Here is a 24,889-nt window from a genome sequence, read left to right as displayed (position 1 = left end):
TCTGGCTTTGGATTTTCTGAGCAAAAAAGGGACTGTAGGTTTTAAGAAAAAGGACTGTAGCTTTGTGTTTGTAGATTTGGAGATTGCTGACTTCAGCAGGGAGAACTTTGTGTTTGTGTGGATGTGTGGATTTTCTTTCAGAAAAGACTGAAGCAAAAAAATGAAGGAAATTCCCCGGGAGGAGACAGCGATAGCGGAAGAGCTGAGGCGCACGGAGGAACTCCTGTGTCTCTAGCCCGAGTGCCTACTTATTAGGACTCGTCTCTTCTGCCAGGCTGTCTCCTGGATCACACATTCTCAGCTCGAGCCGGAGCTCTCAGCCGTGAGATCAGGTGCATCGTGGACTCGTACTAGCTGTGGGATAATTCCTGACGGATCTTCTAGCGTGTCACCAATTGGTCACCTGCTTGACAGATCCTACAAGTAGACAGATCTAGGGGATCTGTTGTGGCGTACACGGGGTTGTTGTAACAAACTGATGTGAAACTTTATGCAGGAACAATTTCCCACGGCCATTGCAACTCAATATTTAATAGGGAAAGTTTGAGAAGTGCATAATTCAGGTTCTAGGAAATTCCTTATTGTTCCTTCCTTTCCTTTTCCTTTTGGATTCTTCTTCATGTTAAAGTTTCTTGTACTCAGTTCTGGAAATTTCTGTATCTGGTTGTAGTCTATAAATAAGAGGTTGTAGCTACTAGGAAGCTCTTTTCCTTGTGGCAAAATCTTTGTATCACGGCCATTTTCAACTCTCAAATACCCTCCAAGAAATAAAACTCAGTTCACCAAACTTCTTTATCCTAAGACAACGCGCCCAAACTAAAACCCAAACAATTCTTATCAAACTCAAACTTAAGCGGGAATAGACCTCCGGTCTGGAAATTCTGCTAGCAAGTCTTTAGTTTTCCATTTTCCCATATACCTCGGGCTTACAATCATTTTGCCACTTCAATTTTTTAGCCGGTATCATCATGTCTTCCACAGGCCCCAATCCTTATTCCTCCTTTATTGGCCCTGTTGAATCTCGGACTCCGCTCAAAATCAAAGTGGCACAGCTCTCCAAAAAACTCTCCTCTCTCAAAGTCAATAACTCCAACCACCGCGTCGACCTTGATTTGCTTTTTGATCAGTTAAAGGTCATCAAGACTTCTTTCAACAATCTGGCCGAAGACATCAAGGACATCAACAGTATGAAGACTTTGTACTCCAATTTTGTTCAACTCAAGCTCAATTTCAACAACGAGGTCAATCAAATCCAACACACCATAAACAACATCCTTCAGTCCATCAAAAATAATTGCACTGCAATCCAGCAAAATTCCGCTCAACTCGTCGAAATGGCTCGTACTCCAACCGGCACCACTCAAGAGGTCCCCAAACTCCAATATGCCCAATTCACGGGAAATACCAAGGAAACAAAACGCTTCGTTTATTTCATCCGTGAAAAATTGCAAGAGAAGGGTCACTGTTTCCCCTCCAAAAAATCAAAGATAAATTGGATTGTTTGCCATTTCTGACACCCCAACAGCAGCTAGGCGAAAATGTTCCGGCCTACAATTGATGGATGGCGCTTTTATTTGAGAACGCTTGAACTCAGAATCTTCCAACGGAATTGGCATTGGTTGAGGACCCTTATGTTCTTGACGTCTTGTCCTTGGCAAAGTCCTTCTTATCTCACTTGGAGGAGGTCTTCAACAACAAGCACGACGATGAAGAAGCAAAGAAACAACTCTTTGCTTTGAAACAGGGCAACCAAACCATCAAAGAATTCAATGCACTTTTCCAATCCTTAGCACCAGGAAAAATAAATTGTCACCAGACATCAGGTGACATCAAGAAACAATGACTGTCACTTTGTTCCTGCTCTGGTGCTACCACAGCCAGGCTACAATGGCCCCTTTGTTTCCTACAGGGGGATGTCCATGCAGCCAGCTGTGCAGCTGGTGGGTAGCTCATTGGACTTAGGCTGATGTCACCTGTAGTCTAGTGACAGTTTATTTTTCCTGGTGTAGCCTATGCTGTTGACTTGACCAAAGAATCGCGCTGTGACATCTATGAACAAGCCTTGAACCCAAAGTTCTTGAAGATCGTGGTCATGCGCAACGACTGGAAGAGTGCAACCACCCTCAAGACAAAACAGGCTTTGGCGGCTGAAGCTCAAGATAAAATCTCTTCTATTGATTCTGGCTCACTCCCCTCTATACATCACCGACCCCCTCAATATTGCCCGAACCCACCACCACCACCTCTGGCTCGCGTACCCAATGGTGTGGTCCCCATGGACATTGATGCAATCTCTTCTGACAAAGAGTTCACTTTTCCCAAATTTCAAAGCCTCTGTGTTCAACGAGGTATCTGTCAACGTTGCGGTCACCAATTCGATGAAGCTCACAAGAAACTCCGCGGATGCATCCTCCCTAGCAACAAACACATGGATATTAAACAAAAACTCAAACTCTTTTGTCGATGGTCTTCCCCCCAAAACTCCAAATATTTGGTGTCCCAGATCAAAACCCACCAAACTGCCCCAGTCCCAGCCCCTTCTCTAACTCTGCCCTCTGCTGACTCTTGCCAAACCTCTTCTGCCTGTTCATACGCTGTAAGACTCAAAAGTGGTAATGAAACCCTTTTGCTGAATGGTGAAGGGTATGATGGAGTTGCAAGCTCTGCCCTTCTGTTATCAGTCAACAAGACCCACCAAGCTCAGCTTGGCAAGTTTTATTAAGTGATAGGTCTGGTCTGTTCCAGATGAAATCTGTTTGACTGGCAACGTGTAAGTGTTTTAATTACTTTGTTATAAGGGTTTAATTGTTGTTATAAGGGTTGATTTATTGTTATAAGGGTTTTAGGATTTGAGTGTGGATGAGTGTTGGGTGACTTGTGAGTTCTGGGTGAGGAACTGGGGAGCAGACCACTGGGGGTGGAGAGAGCTCCTTTTATAGACAAAAGTGGAGCCCCTGAAGGGGCTTGTGGGTTAGGGTTTCAGCTAATCTAGACAACAGGGTGAGGGATTTTAGCTGGTGGGAGTGGATACAAATGATGTCATAACCCCTCAGGGGTGCATGGATGGTGTCAGAATATAAAAAAGAACCTTCTAACGCATGCATGAGGTGACAGTAGACTGCATGAGCTGTCATACAGGGGGAATTAGTTTATACACAAAGTCTGAGGCTGCAGAAACAGTGTAAATGATGTCATACTATGTATATAAAGCAGTGTATGTAGTTAATATGTAATGAGTGTAGCCTGATGGGGAGATGTATGTTTTTATCTTGTGATGTTTATATGTGTACTAATGTGAAACTTGGGTTGGGGCAGGTGACAGCTGGGTTACTGGGGCTGGCCGTGTGATAGGTGTCCATGAGATGTAACTTCCACACTAGAGGGGGTCCAGGGGTGCTTCCAGTGGTGACTAGGGGTGAAATTGGCCGTAGAATCCATTTCTGGGGTCCATTTGATGGTATCTTGAGGCCTAGTATGAGTAATTATGTGGCATAGAAAAAACTTTTTATTTTTCCACTTTTCCGTCTACCACACCGCCACTGCTGCTAATTTGTCCGTGGCTTCTACCAGTAGGGTCACTTTGGACCACATCCCTCCCCTCAGTTTGGCGGACTATTTCCTTGAACAGGCTATTGATGAGATGGAAGTTGATGGGGATGCTTTCTGTGAGTCTTTAAACTCTTTCTTTACAATCCCTTTCCCTTCTTTGTTAAGAATCAAACTGAAGTAAATTGCAGAAAATTAGACAATGAAAAATAAGTACAAAAAAGGAAAGAACAAAAAGAAATACCTGAAGGCAAACACAACAAAGAAGAGCACAACAAAAAGATGAGATGATTTAATGATGAGGAAGAAAGAGCAGACTAAAGAAAAATAACTGTCAACAAAGGCACATGATTGAAGATAGAAGAGAATGCAACATACAACCAAAGAAAGAGTCGAGTGAGGGAGTCTTGAGGCTTTGAAGGATTTGAAGACTGATTGGAGATGTGGTCTTCTGGAGGAACGGATAGTCAGGAAGTTTGAAGATTTTTTGAGACTATCAATGATATTGTCAAGAGATGAGTCAAGCGAGTTCCCCGGAGGAAATGGAGAAGGAGTGAGAGGTGTCAAGTATTTAAGAGAGTCAAATTTGTTGGATTTGGCGATGAGAAATTCAGTGTGAGAAATCTTCCAGTCGGGTTCAATGAGCGCGGAATTGAGTTGGAAACAAGGATGAGCGAGACAGATGACCAAGATATTAGCCAGAAGAAAATTTGAGAGTCTAGAGGAAAACCAAGAGGCAAAGCGTGTCCAGTGATATTTGCATGACATGTTTGTTTCGAGTGACAGGAGCTCAAGTCAAGGAGCAAACTTGACTCTCAACATTCTTCTCGCCCTATTTTAAAGGCTTCCATTGAAAATGCGGGTCAGGGTTCCACAGAGGCTTCCGTTTTATTTGATTCCGGTGCCTCTGTTTTTTTTTATTGACTTTAAATTTGCCCGTAAAAACTATCTTCACCTGACCAAACTCACTCAACCTATCCAATGCCAAGGATTTGATGGACTCCCATGGCTTGCTAAACATCACTTATTTGCAGGGGGCTCCCCCAGAAGTCTTCTTGTTCCTAACTCCTTAAAACTGTCTGAGATATCTTCCACCCCTGATCTTCCCTATGAGCTCAAGAAATATAGCGATGTTTTTGTGACTGATGCTTTGAGTTGCTTACCACCCCATCGAGAGGGGTATGATTGAAAGATCAATCTTAAACCAAACTCTACACCTCCGTTTGTTGGCATGTATCATTTGAGTGAGCAAGAAAACAGGCAACTTAGACGGTACATCAATGATCTCTTGGCTAAGGGCTTCATTCGGGAATCCTCCTCTCCAGCCGGAGCACCCATTTTTTTTGTCAAGACTCCCGGAAAGGAGGACCGGCCTTGTGTTGATTATAGGCAATTGAATTCAATCACGGTACAAGATTCCTATCCTTTACCCATTGTGGCTAACTTGCTCAACAGCCTGTCAGGCTGTAAATATCTTTCTAAGATTGATCTCAAAGCGGCTTTTAATCTACTCCGAGTGGCACCGGGACACAAGTGAAAAACAGTGTTCCGGACCCCTTGGGGTTTATCTGAGTACTGTGTTATGCCGTTTGGTCTTGCCAACACACCAGCAATTTTTCAGCGGTTCACTCAGCACTGCCTTTGTGAGTATTTAGATTTTTGCTGCTTTGTTTATATTGATGACATTTTGGTTTTTTCCAAGACTCGTGAACAGCATTCTATAGATTTACAAAATGTATTGGGCAAACTTCAACAATATTCCTTGAAGGCATCTTATTGCAAGTGCCAATTTTTTCAGTCATCAGTCAAGTTTCTAGGGTTTGTCATTTCTAATGAGGGTTTGTGAATGGATGAGGAAAAGTTTTCTACCATCCTGGATTGGCCGCTTCTGGATAGTTTAAGGCAACTCTGTCGCTTCCTAGGTTTCTGTAATTTCTCTTGTAGATTCATTCCAAAGTTCTCAGGTTTAGCCCGTCCTTTGACGGAACTGAAAAAGGAAGGGCAGTTCACTCCAATAAATATTCAAAAGGTAGGACCCTGTTCAGCATTCCTTGCGCTTAAGAAGTGTTTTTTGTCAGCACCCCTTCTCCGCCACTTTGATTTTCAACTCCCCAGGGTGGTTCATGTCGACAGCTCCGGATATGCCTTAGCCGCGGTGTTAAGTCAGCCGGATGAGTTGGGAAAGTTGCGTCTGGTGAGTTTTTATTCTAGGAAGGTAACTGATAGGGAGGGGGGGTGGTCCATCTTTGATCTTGAGTTATTAGCCATAGTCTCTGCTTTCAAGCAATGGAAAGCATGGCTCATGGGCACTAAGGAGCCGGTCTGTGTTTATTCAGACCATGCAAACTTGTGTCATTTTATAACAGCAAAGAATTTGAACCCTAAGCAGGCCCGGTGGGCATCCATCTTGGATGGATTTAACATGGCTATTTATCACATTTCAGGTAAGGCAAACCCGGAAGATACTCCCAGTTGGCGGCCGGATTATTTGGGCAATGGACCACTAATTCCTTCGCAGGCGATAGCGCGTTGGATGGTCTCAGTCAACGATGTGGATGGAATCACTCCTAGTTTGTCTTTTAATCTTTACAATCTTCATTTTCAGCGTCCAAAAAAGGAAGTCATAGAATATTTTTCTAAGAGTTATGACAAGGTCAGTCAAGAGGAACAAGAAGAGTTAGTAGAACATGATAGCATTCTTTGGTTTCAGGATTTAATCTATGTCCCGGCCTCCCATCACACCCGTCTCATTCAGATTTTTCATGATGCACCAACGGTGGGACATCTGGGAATTGCAAGAACCCTGTCTTTGATCACTCGCTCTTTTTCATGGCCAAGGATTTGGAAGGATGTTATTCAGTACGTGAAGTCTTGTGATTCTTTCCAGCGTGTTAAAGATAAGTGGCACAATCCAGAAGGAACATTAAACCCCCTTCCAGTTCCTCACGGTCCTTGGAGTGTAATTGGGATGGATTTTATTACCAAGTTACTGGTTTCAGGGGGATTTGATTCTATCATGGTGGTAGTAGATCTACTCAGTAAAGTGACTCATTTTGTTCCCTGTAAAGAAACATATACAGCTGAACAATTAGTGCATCTTTTCAGGTCTAATATTTTTAGATTACATGGCATTCCAGAAAAGATCATTTCGGATAGAGGATCTACTTTTGCAAGTGAATTCTGGCTATCATTGTGTATCACCCCAGGGTTTTCCACTGCCTATCATCCCCAGACAGATGGACAAACAGAGTTTATGAATCAGGTCCTCAAGGATTATTTGCGCCAATTTTTTTCTTACTACCAAGATAATTGGGTAAAAATATTGGACATTGCTGAGTTTTCTATAAACAACTTAGACTCAGCTTCACTGGGTACCTCCCCGTTTTTCTTTGCTAATGGTTTTCATCCCAAGTTTAGTACTCTAACAGAAAATTCAGGCATCCAATTGCTAGACAATTTTATCGAGGATTTACAGGAAATTCAAGAGAAGGCAATTGAGTGTTTAACTCAGGCTAAGCGGCGACAAGCTCTTTATCATGACACGCACAAGAAGCCATCTACTCAATATCAACCAGGAGACTTGGTCTTACTTCTTCGGGTATTTATTCAAAGCCACCGAATCAATGCAAAGCTTTATTACAGGTATATTGGCCCCTTTAAAGTTATTGAGATGGTAGGAGAAAATGCGGTTTGGTTAGACATCGCACGGGAATACCCCAAGTTGCATCCGGTATTTAATGTATCTCTGTTGACAAGATACAATCCTCCAAGTCAGGTAGCTGGTTGAGGGACTTTAAAAGGAGTCAAGGATACCTATTACAATTTGGGTCGCATAGTGGATTGGTCAAATTTGTATCAGATTCTAGATGCGCGTCCGGTAAAAGGTAAGACTTGGAAAGGTAAGTTTGACTTTTTACTAAGATGGCAAAACTCAACACCAGGGGAGGACACTTGGGTCTTTGACAATCATATCCCGGCTTATTTCCAGCATTTTTTGCAGCAATACCTTGCGCAATGGCAAGAATCTCAAGACCCCAAGAAGAAAGGAACCTAATAGGTCAGTCATGTTTTGTAACAAACTGATGTGAAACATTATGCAGGAACAATTTCCCAGGGCCATCGCAACTCAATATTCAATAGGGAAAGTTCGAGAAGTGCATAATTCAGTTTCTAGGAAATTCCTTAGGCTCCGTTTGGCTGTCCACAAAAAAAACTTTGCAGATTATTTTTGGGGGGACAGGGGATATTACGCTATCCCCTGTCCCTGTTTGGCAGCCCACCAAGCGTCATAAAGTTGACAACAGGAGTTCACGCTCCATTATTCCCCCCGCCATTCGGGATATTTCACCCTGACCCCAAAATTTGCGGTCATAATCGCTCCCTTTGGCCTTGAATTTGTGCGATGTAGTGATCAATCTCGTGGCGCCGGCGGCGCATTCAGTTTTCAGTCATCTTTCTACCCCAGACGCAGTGACAGAAAGATCATCAAGACTCAAGCTTCACTCTGGTTCTTCAAGCTTCAAGAATTCACCCTCCCCTCAAGATCCTCAAGATTCCCACCCCTACTCCCTCTCAGTCCGCCAGCTTTTGTTTTCAGCTTTTCTTGGTCCTAACACAGCGCCTGCTGTGGGTTTCTCCCTCTGTTTTATTCAATGTTCCCTTTTCCTGTTTGTTCTTGTTTTTCCTGAGTGTTCTGTATTTTCTTTTCTTTTCTTTACTCATGGTCCTTTTTCTTTCTGCCTCATATCACTGTGTTTTCCTTATTTTCTGTGTTTTGTCTTCTTTTCTTCTGTTTCTCCTGGTTGTTGTTGCGCGCTTGTGCGCGCGGGTGTATGATGACTTGTCCGCAGCATGTCACAGTCGCCGGAGTCTGAGTTCAGTTCAAACTCAGACGATGGGGAGGCATGGACTTCGTCTGAACCATAAAATTTGTCTCAGATCATCCATCAGTTAGAAGAATCCCAAATCTTAATTCTATTGATCCTCTTGTTTGCCGATATACTTGCAGAGCTTCTGAGTTTCTCCTCTCAGCCCCGCGCCGATCCTCTTCCAGATTCCCCCCCCCCCCCTTTAGATCAATTTTCTCCGGCTAAGTTTGCCGGCTTTTCTTTTCCCTCAGACTCACAACACCAAAACCACCGCCGACGGAAATCTACTTTCCGTTGTCTCTCAAAAATCCCCCTTCCCAAACGCTACCCCCTTCGAATCCCAGAATCCTCAGTTTTTCCCGGACCACTGCGAAGGCAGCGCATCAGCGCAACATCCCTTCCAGTAACTGCCGACGGCCCAGCACCCGTCGGAGTTCCACAGCGACTCAATGGCACCCCAACGCAAGAGACCTCCATCCTTGAACCCTCCCCCCCAATCGACCAAGGCTTCAATCCCGCCTCTGCTTCCTGCCCCAAACAAAGCGAGGCTACAATCACCATCAAGATGATCAGCTTGATGACTTTCTGCTGGTGTTTGTCTTGGAAGCAAGGCAAAAGGCGGTTGTTGTTGAGGGTTGCGGAGCCCAGTGGGGGCATTGTGGCATCGGATTTGAGGAGGAGAGAAGCGCAGGCCGGACTTGTTTTTGAGTGGCACACCAAACAGACAGGACTTCTGTTGCTATATGACGGTGGCCGTCCCAAACGGCCCTCTATAATTGCCTAAGACCAGTAATAATACAAATAAGGTTTAATAAAGCTTAGGCCCCGTTTGGCAGGGCCCAGCGTCATATGTGGTAATAAACCTCAGTGCAATAATCCAAATCAGCTTTATTAAACCTTATTTGTATTATTACTGGGCTTACGCAATTATAGAGGGCCGTTTGGGACGGCCACCGTCATATAGCGACAGAAGTCCTATCTGTTTGGTGCGCCACTCAAAAACAAGTCCGGCCTGCGCTTCTCTCCTCCTCAAATCCAATGCCACGATGCCCCCACCGGGCTCCGCAACCCTCGACAACAACCGCCTTTTGCCTTGCTTCCAAGACAAACGCCAGCAGAAAGTCATCAAGCTGATCATCTTGATGGTGATTGTAGCCTCGCTTTGTTTGGGGCAGGAAGCGGAGGCAGGATTGAAGCCTCGTTTGATTGGGGGGGAGGGTTCGAGTATGGAGGTCTCTTGCGTCGGGGTGCCATTGAGTCGCACGGATTCGAGGCCGAAGGGAGCGATTATGACCGCAAATTTTGGGTTCAGGGTGAAATATCCCAAATGGCGGGGGGAATAATGGAGCGTGAACTCCTGTCGTCAACTTTATGACGCTTGGTGGGCTGCCAAACAGGGACAGGGGATAGCGTAATATCCCCCGTCCCCCCAAAAATAATCTGCAAAGTTTTTTATTACGCTCCCACATTTTTGTGGACAGCCAAACGGAGCCTTATTTGGATTATTGCGCTGAGGTTTATTACCACATATGACGCTGGGCCCTGCCAAACGGGGCCTTATTGTTCCTTCCTTTTCTTTTCCTTTCGGATTCTTCTTCATGTTAAAGTTTCTTGTACTCAGTTCTGGAAATTTCTTCATCTGGTTGTAGTCTATAAATAAGAGGTTGTAGCTACTAGGAAGCTCTTTTCCTCGTGGCAAAATCTTTGTATCACTGCCATTTTCAACTCTCAAATATCCTCCAAGAAATAAAACTCAGTTCACCAAACTTCTTTATCCTAAGACAGCGCGCCCAAACTAAAACCCAAACAATTCTTATCAAACTCAAACTTAAGCGGGAATAGATCTCCGGTCCGGAAATTCTGCTAGCAAGTCTTTAGTTTTCCGTTATCCCATATACCTCAGGCTTACAGTTGTCCACCTACCGTGTACGCTCTCTCAGGGATCCCTGACCCCGTGTGCCTAGGCGGAGTTATGGACACCGGAGGCCTTGGGGCTGCGCCCTGCCGGCCGCCTCTCAGATCAGTATTAAAAAATCAAAACATCGTATTCCACGTGATAAGCAAAGCCAAGAGCGATTCTGCCCTGGAAGCCAAAGGTTCTTCAAGATCTTCATGACGTTTCGTCGATGTCGACGAGCGGTTCTGCGTGTAGTTTGATTAGCCACATGGGTTCATTGCTGTTTTTGATAAACTGAGGTAAAACCATCTCTTTGCTGATACCGATTGAATTGTCCGTCGCGGCTGGCATTGGGAGGAACAATCCTGGCACTTGGTGCATCGGTGCGACTGGTTGCGACTGTCAGATCCCGTCGTCTACCCAGTGGACTGCATAACCATGAACGCTTCTGAGGAGCTCAAATGTTGGGGTTTACACAACAAATCTTGTACTTAGGCACGGCGTTGTAGGGGGGTCGACCCCCGGGGGAATTTGAAAACTAGATTCTTAACCACTATCTCGCTCTAGAGGTTATGAGCCTGCGCAAATAAAATTCCCTGAAGAACTCGACGTTTCATTATCACTGGACCCGATTCCGACTCGGGCAAACGATTATTCGACTACACTCTTGATTCTGTCTCGAGGGGCGAAAGAAGAACGAGCCCGATTCCGTCTTGGGCGTTGGAACTGAGGACTAAGGCGTTCCGGTTCAAAATTTTCTTTTCCACGTGAAGGTTGGGCGAACAGACTACTAAAGTGAGTCGCCCTGCGTGTGCATCTCCCGAAGTGGTTGTGGTGAACTACGCGCCACGTTTGTGAGCATCAGGCAAGGTGTCTTACTTTCAGATTCCGGATCTGCCTCGTGGAACTCAATCGGGGAAGCGATTCGACAAGCCGAAACCGGTCAGATCTGATTCTCAAGCAGCTAGGCCGATTGCACCTCTACCACCGGCGCACTCATCTCCTCATAGGAGTTTGCTGAATTTTCCGCCGTACGCAGCCATACACACTCCCCTACCGAATTCTACGTCGGCGAGTCGTGACGAAATGAGCAATCAGGAGGGCCAGCCGGTGGATAAAGGGAAGAGTCCTGCTGGAAGTTCGAATGCAGGGCCACAATTTGTCTCGATCGACCAACTTGCATTGTTACTCCAGCAGATTAATCGACCGGTTGAGCAGAAGGTTGAATCGAAGACTGGAACTGAGCGTGCAGTGGCCTTGGCGGATGCGTTTTCGAAGTATCAGAAACTAGGGAAAGCGATTGAACCGCAATTGTCCGAGGACGGAGTCAACTTTCCGGACTGGGAGCTGTCCCTGAAAGCGACGGTCACAAGGGTATTTGAAGCAGAAGATTAATTTGTGTCGACTGCGAAGGACGGCGATACGGATAGGGCGGCACTCACGGGCGTTCTAGTGGAAAACAGCGTGCATCCGTCACTTGTCGCTTCGGTCCGGGGAAAAGCTGGGCGGGTGGCTTTCACAACGCTTCAGTCTCGATTTGCGAACGTGTCATGGACATACATCATGTCCAGGTGGGCCAAGGCGAGCGACCCAACGGACGTATCGGCTGACTTGAACACGGCTTACTCGGAGATGCAGACCTGTTTAGACGAGATCGAGAAGCGGACGGGGGCGATTAGCAAAGACTTGGTCCTGGCCCTATTGCTCCATCAGAGGTGTCATCCACACTTCCAAGGGATAGCCAATGCCCTGGACGCTCGAATTGCGGTCAACCCCAAGGGGATGATTTCGTCGAAGACCATCTTGGAGATCGCAGGAAGAATGAACTCGAGTGTCGTACCGGCTCAATCGTCAGTTTTCGCGTACAGGTCGGCGAGGGGCGGGACTGATGACAGTGTAGCTAGGAAAGGTGGTGACCAGTCGCAATCAATGGTGGGGAAGAGCGACGCGTGGGCGAGGAGGGTCCTAACGGAAAAAAATCCCTGCCGGTACTGCTATGAGTGGGGGCATTGGATGAATGATTGCCCGCTCAAGAAGAATCAGGAGCCGCCGGTGGGAGACCCTTGACTCAGAAACCCGAACGCGCGCTTGAAGAAGTCGGCGGTGTGTCATCCGGCGCTCATGCAGCGGCCCAAGGCAATAGTGGCATCGATTGAAAAGCATCCCGGGAGCAGCGACGCAGCGCTGCTGGACTCTGGGGCAACGGATAGTGTCAGCAATGATGTCCGTTTTTTTACCTCCCTCAGGCCTATTTCCATGTCCCTCATAGTTGCGTCTACAGATCGGTTTCCCATGAAGCAAGTAGGGGACATCGAATTGCCGACACCGTTTGGGAAGTTGAAGGTGTCGAACGTTCTATACTGCCCAAACATCAGTGGTACGATCATTTCTCTGGGCAAATTCAGGCGATGGGACGGTGAAGTAAGGTGGGACGGCGAGATATATACTCTAGTCCAGAACGGTGTCTTCTTTCCTTCATTTGAAATCAATGATCGCTGTTTCTTGCAATACTCTGCGTCTGAGGCCTTCGCGGCAGCGATGTCGGTGGAGAGTGCGGTTATGCACGAGAGGATTGGGCATCTTTCTCTGAGGATGCTGCATGAGTCGGTGAAGAAGGGGGCTGTGCTGGATGTGCCGGGTTTCGAGGTGTCGCCGAATAGGGGATGTGACACGTGTGCAACAATGAAAGCGACGCACTCGCCTGTGGATACACCTTCGAGGAACATATGCTTGGAGCCAGGCGATGTAGTGGCGGCCGATCTGATTGGGCCGTATGATTTGTCATTGGACAAATTCAAGTATGTACTGTCGGTTCAAGATTTGAATTCGGGCATGGTCTCCGCCATCCCAATCAAGACAAAGGGAGACGCTACGCAGGAGGTGATAAACTGGATCCGAAAATTCAATAACCTGTCGAACTGGAAGGTTAAGAGACTGCGTACGGACAATGCTCTGGAATTTGTGAGGAGCGGGAATCTGTCTGATTTTCTGGCGGCTGAGGGGATTGTCCACGAGAGGGCGGTACCATACGAACATCATCAGAACGGGGCGATTGAGAGGGTCAACCGAACACTGGCTGAGATGGCGAGGTCGCTGCTCCACACAAGGCGTCTTCCTAAATACCTGTGGTCGTATGCGTTCAGGCAGGCGGCGTTCATTTTCAATCGGCTGGTGCATCGCGGGCATGACGTGACCCCCATCGAGAGGGTTCTTCGGACGAAACCTTCGCTGGCTTTGCTGAAAGTTTTTTGGGTGTGTGGCGTACATGTATGATCATACACATAAGAAGCAAATGGTCCCATATTCGCAGAAAACCAGGCATATCGGAGTGGCACCGGACTCCAAGGGGTGGCTACTGTGGGATGAGGAGACGAGGAAAGTCTCGACGTCAGCTTTGGTTCAATTTGAGGAGAACAAGCCTTACGTGATGGCGGACGTCATGGATGCTGGGACGGAGATGGAGGTCGTTTGCTCTGCTATCGAATGTGAGCGGCTCGGGGATTTCAAGCTGGGTGACGAGCTGGACCTTCAAGACTCAGTGCTGGCGGCACTGGAAGGGCGTGATCTCTACGGCGGTGACTCCCCGACTTATCGTGAGGCGGTTGAATCTCCGGAGGCTGGCGAATGGCGAGGCGCGATGGATGAGGAGAGGCGGTCGCTGGAGGAGCTAGAGGTCGCGATGGAGGACGATCCGCCGGAGGACAAGAAGAAGCTTCTCAGGTCTAGGTGGCTGCTTGGGACAAAACGGACGATGCAAGGGGCGATCAGAAGGAGGAAAGCCCGGATAATCGTGGGTGGTCACAAGCAGATAAGGAAGGTCAACTACGACGAGACCTTCGCGCCAACGCCCACGTTTGCTTCGATGAGGACGGCGCTGACGGTGGCGGCAAAACTGAAATGGCCAGTTGCTTTGTTTGACGTTAAAACCGCGTTCCTTCACAGTGAAATTGATGAAGATGTGTGGGTGGTCCCTCCGCCGGGATATCCTGTCACTCCTGGGAAAGTTTGGAAACTCAAGAAGGCGTTGTATGGGACTAAGCAGGCGGGGAGGTGCTGGTGGTTGCATCTCAAGACGGCCCTGGAGAAAATCGGATTCGAGGCGAACCCGCAAGATCAGAGTACATACAGCTACAAACGGGGAAATGATGTAGCTTTCTTGTGGATCCATGTGGACGATGGGCTACTGGTGGCTAGCTCGGATACTCTGATGGCGCGACTCAAGGAGGGGCTGTCGGAGGCGCTCACGCTCAAATGGGACGAGGTTTTGTCGTCGTTGGTGGGCATTCAGATCCGGCAGACAGAAAGGGGTTTTCGTCTTCAGCAACCGTCGTTGATCAGGAAGCTACTGGAGATGGATGGCTCTGCGCTCACGTCGGCGGTACCGTTGCAGGAAAGCACCCTGCAGTCCAATCCTTCGACAGCACCGGATGCGCTTTATCTTTTGTACATTGGGATTCTACTGTACATCGCGCAGGGGACCAGGCCCGATATCTCTTTTGCTACTCACTATCTGGCAAGGTTTTCACTGGGAACGGACGAGAAACACTGGGCGGCTCTCAAGAGACTAGTGGCATATGTTAGGACGACCGCACATTTTGAGCTGAAAGTGGAGCCTGAGGAGATGGAGAATCCGCTTAGGACGTACGTGGACGCGAGTTGGATGGGCGAAGGAGCGAGGTCACATCACGGTTTCATCACCTCTCTCTGGTCGGTGCCTTTGGCGTGGAACGCAAAGAGGCAAACAATTGTGGCCAAGTCAACGTGCCAGGCGGAATATGTTGCCTTGTTGATGGCGTGTGACGAGGCGGTCTGGATGGCAGGAATTATTTCTCCGCTGGTAGGCAACTTAAGGCCCTTGCTTCTGTGCGATAACAAGGCGGCGGTGAGGATCTCGACCAATACCGCTAGTATGAAAAGGACGAAGAACATTGATCAAGAGTTCCATGTCACCAACGAGCGGCTCAGGAAGGGAGAAATCGGACTGGAATGGGTGGCGGGGTCGGATCAGATGGCGGACTGTTTCACCAAAGCGCTGGGGGGGAACTTGATGGAGAAATTTAACAGGGCCGTGTTTGGGGATGGGAAGTGGTCAAGTGAGTGACATTCCCTTAACTATGCACCTGCGGGGTTGCACTGGAGTAGCGGTTCACCCAGCCACTCCAGTGAGCATTTGGTACGGTTTTCTTTCTGCGACGCCACAGATGGACTGTTTTGGGACGTTGAAACTCAGGACGGAGGAATGCGTGGATGGCGTGGAATTGTTGTTGTTGTTATTTCTTTGCTATTTCATGTCTGTGGTCTTATTTGAGCATAAATGGTCTGGTTTATTTTTCAAATTTTGTTTTTTTCAATTTTCTTCTACGTCTTATTCCTTATTTTTTTACTCTCTGTTTGTTTCTATTGTCCTTTCTTTCATTCCTCTTTCACTTTATTCACATGGGTTGGGTTGTTTGTTGTGGGGGGGAATGTTGGGGTTTACACAACAAATCTTGTACTTAGGCACGGCGTTGTAGGGGGGTTCGACCCCCGGGGGAATTTGAAAACTAGATTCTTAACCACTATCTCGCTCTAGATCAAATGCTCGCAGGGAAGACATGAGGCTTTGGTTGGGTCATGAAACAAATCATTACCAATCAGTTTAGTAGAAATCTGACTGAACGAGAGTAAACCCTGCGCGACGGGCAAGCAACTGAACTCTTGATCAAACTCTTTCTCGGCGAGGAGGACATTGTTACTCGTCAAATATACTAACAACATACATACAACCACGGCCTTAAGTTTCATTAACCCAGCACAATATCACAGGGGGTTGGTGAACAATCTTTCCTGCTTCCTGATCTCTGCTGCCATCGGACAGTCATGGTGGGCCTGCAGAATCTGCTGCACCGACGGTCAGAACTGGAAAACAGAAGCGCTGGCTAGCATGAAACGAGGTGTGCAAAGTCCCATTCGATGGCATTTCCCGGTTTGTGATCACAACAATATTCGAACACCCCTTTAGCGAGCTTTGTTTGGAAGCTACCAATCAAATCCGGATAAACATCGAAGAAGAAAATTCAACGCCAAGCTATCATTGAGTCTTGGGTGTATTTCTGATTTTTCATCAAATCCTACGATGGCCGCGCTTGTTTCGAACATCAACCCCAATGGTATGATAGCAACCGTCACCGTGAGCCAAAAAAATCACTCGACAGACTATCCAATCTTTGCATACTGAGGTTCCTCCCTCCCTTTATATGTTGAAATTACGGACAGTCAGTGGATGTAGTAACTTCAATTCCACTAGCACCGACTCCAAAGCCTAGTTTAAACTCAGCTGCCCCACTCCCGACTGGAGCTCCTCAACTCCAACTCAGCGGCTCTACAGACGCGTATTCATTGTCGAAATTGCAGCAGACCGATCTGGCTGTTGGCCAAAACTCTTCAACAATTTCTTTCGCTAAGCTGGCTTCGACTCCGCTACATAGCTTACTCCCCACCAGTACACCTGCAATCAATTCACTTGGAGTCGAACAAGCACCAACTACACATACCTCTAGCCGAGCCGTTGCAACTACTTTAATCGCGCTCCTTTTTGTTTTTGGGATAATCTTTTGTGCGGGTTATTGGGCTAGTGATAGATCCTCAAGGTGGAAAAGTCTCCGTTGGACACGCGATCCAGGATCTGAATGGGCTGCTATCAGGTCGGGCCGTACGGGACCAAAGCGATATCAATCGATGCGTCAAGTTTTTAACGGTAGAGCCGAGCAAACGGCCAGTTTTAACCTGGGTGTCGATCAGTCTGGCGCTTCCCCTGGATTGAATTCAAACAAAGTGAAGCGAAACCCGTTACAATCTTACTTGAATTACCGACGAGGATGCGCGACAGATTCATTGAAAGAAATCGACGAAGAAAAAGAATCGACAAATGAAACCACGTCTGGAAAGAAAACTGTGAAACCCTCTATCACGGCTGATCTTGGTCCATCTAGGTATCGCTTGAAGGCTGGAAGATGGGGGATGGGTGCATCGAAAGATTCCTGGATGAACTCAAGTACAAATATGGGCCCGAATTCGCGTCTTTCAAGCCATAAACAAACACATTGTATTTCTCATATGGATTCGCCGGGACGCAAGGGAAGTCGCGCGCATCTGATTACAGATCTCGACGATATCGGCGCCGATGCCACTTTTAACGAGTTTGGGATTAATCGACGCCGCAGGGAAGGGGGTAGCAACCAATCAACTGGAGCCTCCTATTTGCTCACCAGGTTGAAGGAAAGCATCACCAAACGCTCAAAGCTGAGCAGTGCCAGGTCAACATGGAGCCATTTCCAGCCTGAACCACCACACACGAAAGGGAAGGAGCCTGTAGAGTGGGAATTCGAGGATGAAGTCGAAAGCAATCCAGGACCAGACGACGCCAGCGAATTGAGATATCTAGTACTTACCAGCTTCACTAAAAACACTCCTTCGAAAGGTACTCGCAAGCGCGAGCTCTCGCTTGCAGAGATTCCATTGCCCGAGATGCCAGCTGTTGCTTGGGATATGACGGCCGCCGGTCCCCCGATCGATCCAGACCTAGGCTACAAAACACAAACGGATACTTGCAGGCGATGCTGTGAGGAAATGACCACTCCGACCAGGCCGAGATACAGCGATTGGATATTATCGTCGAAAGCCCTTTCTCCCTCTTCGTTAAGCACGGCCTCACCGGAAACTCCGACCAGAAAACCCGAGAAGCCAACCCCGAACCTCACCGAAAGTCGCACCTATCCAGCCCCGTCCCGACTCAATTTTTCTTAAGTGTGTGTAAGAGGAGATTTCATGGTTTGGCAAAACAATGCGAGTCTCTAAAACAACTCAAACAACCACAGATTTTTTCGCTTACAGTTCTTATTTTTTCGTACGCGTAGAATAAACGAAGGATAGCGCCAGAAGGAGAAAATAGTATTTGGCTTGATTTTCTGCCCATAATGCGCTTGTTTTTTTTTTTCATTCTTGCTCCTTGCGGTCGCATGCGGAAGACTTGATATGTGTCGCGCTGCACTGAGCAAAGATTTGTTCGCTCTCTATCACTGATATGAAAGCAACTCAACTTGGATGGGCACGAAAAATTGAATTTGTAAAGCAACAAATGTTTGTTGTTGTTGTTGTGGTGGTGGTGGTTACATATTTAATCCAGTCTTGTTCCAAACACGTGCGGATGACTAGGTCATGAGAAACGGCCGTTGTGCCATGGCAGTGCCACAATACGAGCAGAAAGATAGCTGCGTGTTGAGACTGTGATCGTATCACATCCTCTTCCTTACCAAGGCACATGTTTTCTGGCCAACATCGATTTCCTTTTGACGTGCAATGCTTCAACTGCCAGGATGTTGTAGCTCAATTCAGCCAGCCAGATTCAGACCAGTTGGATTATTGACCAGTCATGGGTCAAAACTCAAAAGAAACAAATTTACTGACAGACAACAGTGACTACTCTTCTTCCCCATCTCTGGATATGACATCATTGATCCAGGGTACATATTTTATTGTGCCGGATTGGGAAGTGACATCATCCACACCTTAACGAAGATTAGACCTGATGGTGATCAAGTGACCTCCTCGCGAATCTTGCTTGACTGGCTTGAGATCAGAAAGGGGAGTGCAGAATTTCGATTAGGTCTCGTCTCGACATCCAACAATTTGCATCGTTCGGTCTGCACGAGTGGAGGCCACCTGAAGATGCTGGGATGGTGTGGATACGTGAGGAGCCGAGGAGCTCGAATATTGGGCCGAATTCGTCATAAGTAGCATCATTTTATTATTTACATAAACACGAGATCGAGCGAATAATCCTGAGGGAAAGTATGGACCGCGAGGACGTCCAGGTGAAGTGGTCAATAAGCGGAGCTCGCCCCCGTGACCCCGGAGAAACACGGGTATCTCTTAACCGCTGCCGGCGGCGGCCTGCCATGAGCAAAATTCCTTTTGATTCTCAAGATCAAGCCGCGAGCGAGCGGAAGCTAAGACCACTCTTCGCCAAGACCACTCGTCGCTTCGACAGTTGGCAAGACCTCCGACCGAGCTCGTTCACCTGGATCACATCGCAAGATTGCTGATTTCAAGCTTGTATCGATCATGTACCGAAAAGCGAAACTCCTCGGGCCTCCGAGCCCGGCCCTGTGTCCGCCGAGCTGAAGAGCTCATGAACGTCTCTCCACGCACCAGCCCGCTCTGCTGGGTCGATCGGGTGAGTGAGATCAGCTGGTGGGTCCAAGAGATTTTATCCTTTTGATGGCGCTGCATGATTTGTCACTCACCCCTAAGCAAAGAAATGGGAATTGGACCAACAGTGCGATCCACACTCCATTCGGAAGATACACAGCCCATGTTTCTTCGGATTGGCCGGGTCGGGTGCCGAAAGAAAGCTCTTTGCAAGAAAGATGTGACAGCAGTTGACCATGACACCATGATCTATTGTATGCTCTGCGAATGGATTATCCAGCAAAGTCGAGCACTTACGCAACAGGCATAGAACCTGAAAGTGGCTTTTTCTCTTTTTTTCTTCTTCCAGTGTAATAAACGATCACCATCCGGTGACATAATGGACTCGGACGAGTCGCTCCACCGGTTGTGCTAACTTGGGACCGGAGAGATGCAGATCCAAAGGCTTCTCCAGTGGGGCCGAGTGGATGCTTACAAAAATGTCATTCTGATGTCAACAAACACAGATAAAATTGGCTGATATAACCGTCAACTAGGGTTTGAGTCATGACTGCCCTATCAAGGCGTCGAGACAGTCTCCGAGCGGTTCAGCGTTTGACGGCATTGAGAGATGGACATGGTATTGTAAGAAATTGGCCGAGTTCGTGGTGCGACTCTGTTGGATCTATTGGGAGCAGCCAAGGATGGGGACGAGGAGCGTATTCGCAAGGTGCCCGGAGGATGAGAATATAACACAATGAAAAGGGGCCGGGCTGAGTCCTGACACTGACAGATTGCTTGATGGTCAACGGATCTCACTGTCTAGTTCTACCCGGCCGGCAGCACGTTGGCGCGATACCCACGCCCGCCTCTGTCTGCCGCTCGGCTGTAAAAGGGCTGCCCCTCCAAGGGACGCTTGCCATAATTAGTATTTTAGTTTCTTGACTCCGCCCTCTGGCTCGCCTTCCCCACTCTCTGACCATACATAGTCTTTCGGTTGGTTGCAAGCATTCCAGAGAGAAGATATCCTGGCGGACGCTCTCCTCAACACAGCGTCGCATTGATCGATACAACGCTGTCTTTCTCTCTCTCTCGGCCCCCGATCGTCCCATTTCACAAGCGCCGCTGTGGAAGATTCAGAAAACCCGACCCAAAGAACTCACAAACAGCTTCAAAGCCGAGTATTTATCTAGCAGGATACAGAGCAGTGGCTTAAAAGCTGATGTTCAACCAACCGAAATCGGCTGCACCCACCTCGTTCTTGCTCGACCCACTGTTGCTCCTAGCGATCGTCGTCGTCATTTTTGGAGGAGCTCGAACCCAAGCATTCACACCCTCCAGCCTGGGCCAGCAACTTCAAAGAACTCAATCTATCTATTCGAAGTGTACAAAAACTGATTATCATCATTAATTATCCACCCACATCCACCAATCCCTTCACGACCCCCAGTAGATCCCTTCAACACACCCCGTGCACAGTCGTCCTCCACACACACAGTCGCTACCGACCAGCTCACACTGGCAGTGAGACGGCCCAGATCCTGTATCTCTCCAGCAAAAGTCTTCGGCTCTCATCCTGTGCTTTTTAGACCGCCCTCCTTCGAGCTCCTCCCGCTTCTCTCCCCGTGCCATCTTCCCAATCCATCCCTTCCACCGGCCAATCCTCGACACCCTTCACCTCCAGACACATTGACCTCTTGGGTCTTTTCATCCCAGTGCTCAAAACTCAATCTGTCTTCATAATACACAGACACATCCACCAATAATACATAATCGTAATACATAGTAGTAAATTGTAGCAATCTGAGTAGGAAAAAAAGAACCCCTACAGACATTGCACAGCGCCCTATATCTTCTCTTGTAGCTTCCCCCTATAGCATCCATCCATCCACTTCTCTTTACCTTAATCTATACAGTCTCCACTCCCCCCGTCGACTCCGGGCGTAGTTTAATAATCCACTCCTCCAACACGAGCCAGGCCCGTTTGGAGTTGTTCAATCTGTAAGCTCAATTTCTACACAAACCATCGTCGTCATCTCTTCACTTTCTTCCATTTTTTTCAAAGAAATCTTTCACAACAACCAACCCTCCTCGCCCTACGGCGTCGTGACAGGACGCGATCATATGCTGGGTAGTCAGGTTGGTGTTGTATTCTTGTTCATTCATAGAATCTATGTATGTAGGTGGCCAGGTGCCATATTTTAAGGCGTTGGAGGTCGTCCCTGTTTTAACTGTACACCGCCTCCCCGCTTGGGCCGTCTATTTTTTTCTTCTTGCAGTCTCTTTCTTGCCCCCCATACGCTTCTGCCGTTTTCTTCGAGTACAGCTCAAGACCCCAACTCATTGACCCTCCAGACTAGTCTCAGCTCTGAACTGACCAGCTGCATTGATACCGTACTCCTCTGGGGAGCCTAGAAACCCTCTATAAAGCTCTCGTCCTGCCCAAGGGACTACTGCCTCCCCATCTTTGTGAAGTTTATTCCCTCATACGTACGCTCACCCAAGGCTCGGGAACCTCGTAAGTCTCGCATCCTTTTCATCATTCCAAGGAAACCCTCTGTGCATCTATCCCTTGGCGGCCGGATCGAACTATGTAGTATCGCCACAACTGTTTTTTACCTCCCTTCGTTGCCACATCCTCGAGCCTGCTGGCAGACTGGCGTCTTTGTTTCAACAAGCTCTTCGGTTTCAGCGCTCACCGGATATATCCAAGCGACTCCATAGCCACCGACACTGCACCTTTGATCAGACCTTTCCACCACCTGACAGTTATTTCCTGGTAGCTGGACAATATTAATGTTGAACTTCTTCCTTTGTCCATCAATTCTCCCTTCGCCAACTATCAACTTCCGCGACATCATTCAGTTACCCATCCACGTTTGCGCATTCCAAACGACCGACATCACACGATAATATCTCAGCATATTACGTAGTACCAACTCACCCGACATGATCTCCGTTCATAAACTCCTTCTCGTCACTCTCTTCTGTGCCGCCGGACAGTCACTCGCTCAGTCTCAGCCCATACAGCCCGGGAATGCCAACCCAGCACCAGCTGCTGCCCCGGCCGCCGCCCAACCCGCCGCTGTCACAGCTGCCGCCCCAGCAGGGGGCGATGGACAGAGCTCGACTTCAGGCGATGTTCCTTTGTACCTGAAACGTTTCACATGGCCCAACCTGCCATACCAAGCTGATACCGGAAACGGACCACGTGGCACACAACAAGGTTGGTCGGGTCGTCAACTCATATCCATTCACAAATTTTTATCTTCACGTCTCCGGATCTGCAAATTCTCGTGAAGACTGTCGTTCCTGCACGTCAATCGTTTGCGAGAAACTTTAACTTTCCTGTCACAGGACATTTAATCTCGAATTAGTCATCTGTCGATGACCTTGCCCCGCCATGATAGATGATGTACATCAATTGGTTACAGTATGCTGACCCCATTTCCTTTGTTTCCTCACTCGTTCAGGTTACAACAGGTGCAATGCAACGACCCAGAATCAGGACTCTATGTGCCAGACCACCTTTATGAACTCGATCCAAGATAAGTATTTCCCCCGTTTTCCCCTTCACTTCCGACGCTTGCTTACCTGTGCTGGTTTCTTGATAATTACAGTTCTGCCTATGGGGTGCCTCTAAACCAGACTCAATTGTTGGAAACATCGAAGGAGAAATGGTGGCTTACTGCACTACCAAGAAGTTTGGTACTAGACTGATTCCTGCTGGAGCGATCACTGGACTCCAAGTGTCAGTCCGAAACAATCTGTTTAAGTTGACCAGACGCTCTAACTCATTGAACAATCACATCAGTACTCGAACACCTGGATACATCCAAGCCGTTGGATTCATCCAACAGACCGCCCTCAACCTTCAAGCCAACGACACTGGAGGTGAAGAAGACCCCCACGGGGCCGACCAGCGAGGAAATCCATTGGGCGCGTTGATGTACTCCAGCGCGTTCAACACGCCCGGAGGACCTGCTTATACCCAAGTGATCGAGTGGAGTTATTTCATCGGAGCTGGCGTCTTCTGCTACAAGGCTTGTGACCCCGCTGGCCCCAATGCTGCCCAACTTTGCCAACGTGAGCCATTGGTTTATCCTCTAGATTTCATAGTACCAATGCCTTGAAGCTTACCTCGACCGTTCCTTCAGACATCTACGACCGAATTGGATGTACATACAACGCACCCGCTCACTACGAGTCGATCAATGGAACGTTTACATCTTGCCAGGGTGAAAACCAACTGCCTGCCGGTACTTACGTCGAAAACGGGGTCACCAAGACTTACCAACAGCCCCCGGAGTCACTCGGCCCAATCACGTAAGCCCATCAAAGCTGGGAACAAACAAGCTCTTCGACCTGTGGTTGACAAATGTTCCTACGTCCTTATAGCTCGATCCCATATAAGGCGGCCATCCCAGCTGTCTCCAACTGCCAAACGTTCACTGACACCAAGGCCCTATGGCCCGACCTTCCCCAACTGACTGCCCCCTCCACTGCCCCAACTCAAGGAAAGGGCTCTAATGCAGCAAGTGGCGGCAAGTCTTCGTCCTCGTCCTCGTCTTCTTCGCCTGCTGGTAGCAACGCCCCCGGAAGCACCGCCGCTGCCGTGGTCCTCTCGTCTGTCACCCTCTTTGGATGTGCTGTCCTTGCGACTGCCATGGTCCTTTAAGGAAAGCTCATACTCAGAGCTCACACCCCACCCCTCCCTTCATTATATTATTTTTGTGGCCCTCCAAAAATCATCACCCCGTCCCCCCCTTCGCTTTCGCCATCAAATCATTTGTCTTCGATTACATCGTTGTCTCTTCTCTTCGTCATGCAGGTCGTCCAACGCTTTACTTTTTTCCTCCCATTCAGTATCCTGTTGTCACTATCCTCCTCCTCCTGACGAGGTCTTCTCTCCATCGACACTTCTCTTTTTTTGCCTGTGATTGTCGTGGGTCTCAAAAAACCCACATATTTTTTGTAATCTTTCCCATTTACTTAAATATCAATACACCCTTTTTATTTCGTAGCACTTGCGTAATCTGACTGGCTTAAATCTCTTCCTTTTGATCGGTCACACCATCTGGTTATTTCTTCGGGTATTGTGACTTCTGTCTTGGAGCTCTCTGCTTTTTTGAGGAGACTGGCTCACGACCTCGAACCAACCAAAAAAAGCACTGCAGTAAAGACCATCTTGTATCTTTTAATTTGCCTGACTGTTTGACCCTTTAGTGCTGTGTCTATTTTTTCCAAAAATATTTCGCAATGGCCATTGAATGCATCAATAGCGTGTGGGTGACTTGTGCAGAAATCCCTCTGCTTTCACCAGGGACTTGGTTAAGCTGCAAGCCTCAGACAGGAAAATCTAAAAATACCTTTACATCTCAGGGACTTGCAAAAAGCGAAGCACCAATGT

General features: G+C 47.9%; 2 protein-coding genes across 2 annotated transcripts; both read left to right on the top strand.

Annotated features, from left to right (window-relative positions):
• Nucleotides 1-16,426: 16,426 nt before the first annotated feature.
• On the top strand, nucleotides 16,427-18,096 carry PtA15_5A58 (uncharacterized protein; the record flags this gene model as incomplete). Its single annotated transcript, XM_053169367.1, has 2 exons — nucleotides 16,427-16,480; nucleotides 16,567-18,096. 2 exons carry the CDS (start codon nucleotides 16,427-16,429, stop codon nucleotides 18,094-18,096), a joined length of 1,584 nt encoding a protein of 527 aa, XP_053020043.1.
• A 4,332-nt stretch (nucleotides 18,097-22,428) lies between these two features.
• PtA15_5A57 (uncharacterized protein) lies at nucleotides 22,429-24,157 on the top strand (the record flags this gene model as incomplete). Its single annotated transcript, XM_053169356.1, has 7 exons — nucleotides 22,429-22,455; nucleotides 22,603-22,705; nucleotides 22,953-23,042; nucleotides 23,128-23,230; nucleotides 23,294-23,565; nucleotides 23,637-23,805; nucleotides 23,878-24,157. The coding sequence occupies 7 exons, from the start codon at nucleotides 22,429-22,431 to the stop codon at nucleotides 24,155-24,157; spliced, it is 1,044 nt and encodes a 347-aa protein (XP_053020042.1).
• Nucleotides 24,158-24,889: the final 732 nt, after the last annotated feature.

The sequence above is a fragment of the Puccinia triticina genome, chromosome 5A, assembly GCF_026914185.1.
Source record: "Puccinia triticina chromosome 5A, complete sequence".
Taxonomy (NCBI): domain Eukaryota; kingdom Fungi; phylum Basidiomycota; class Pucciniomycetes; order Pucciniales; family Pucciniaceae; genus Puccinia; species Puccinia triticina.
Note: the sequence above shows the minus strand (reverse complement) of the source record. Positions and strands in the feature narration are given on the sequence as shown.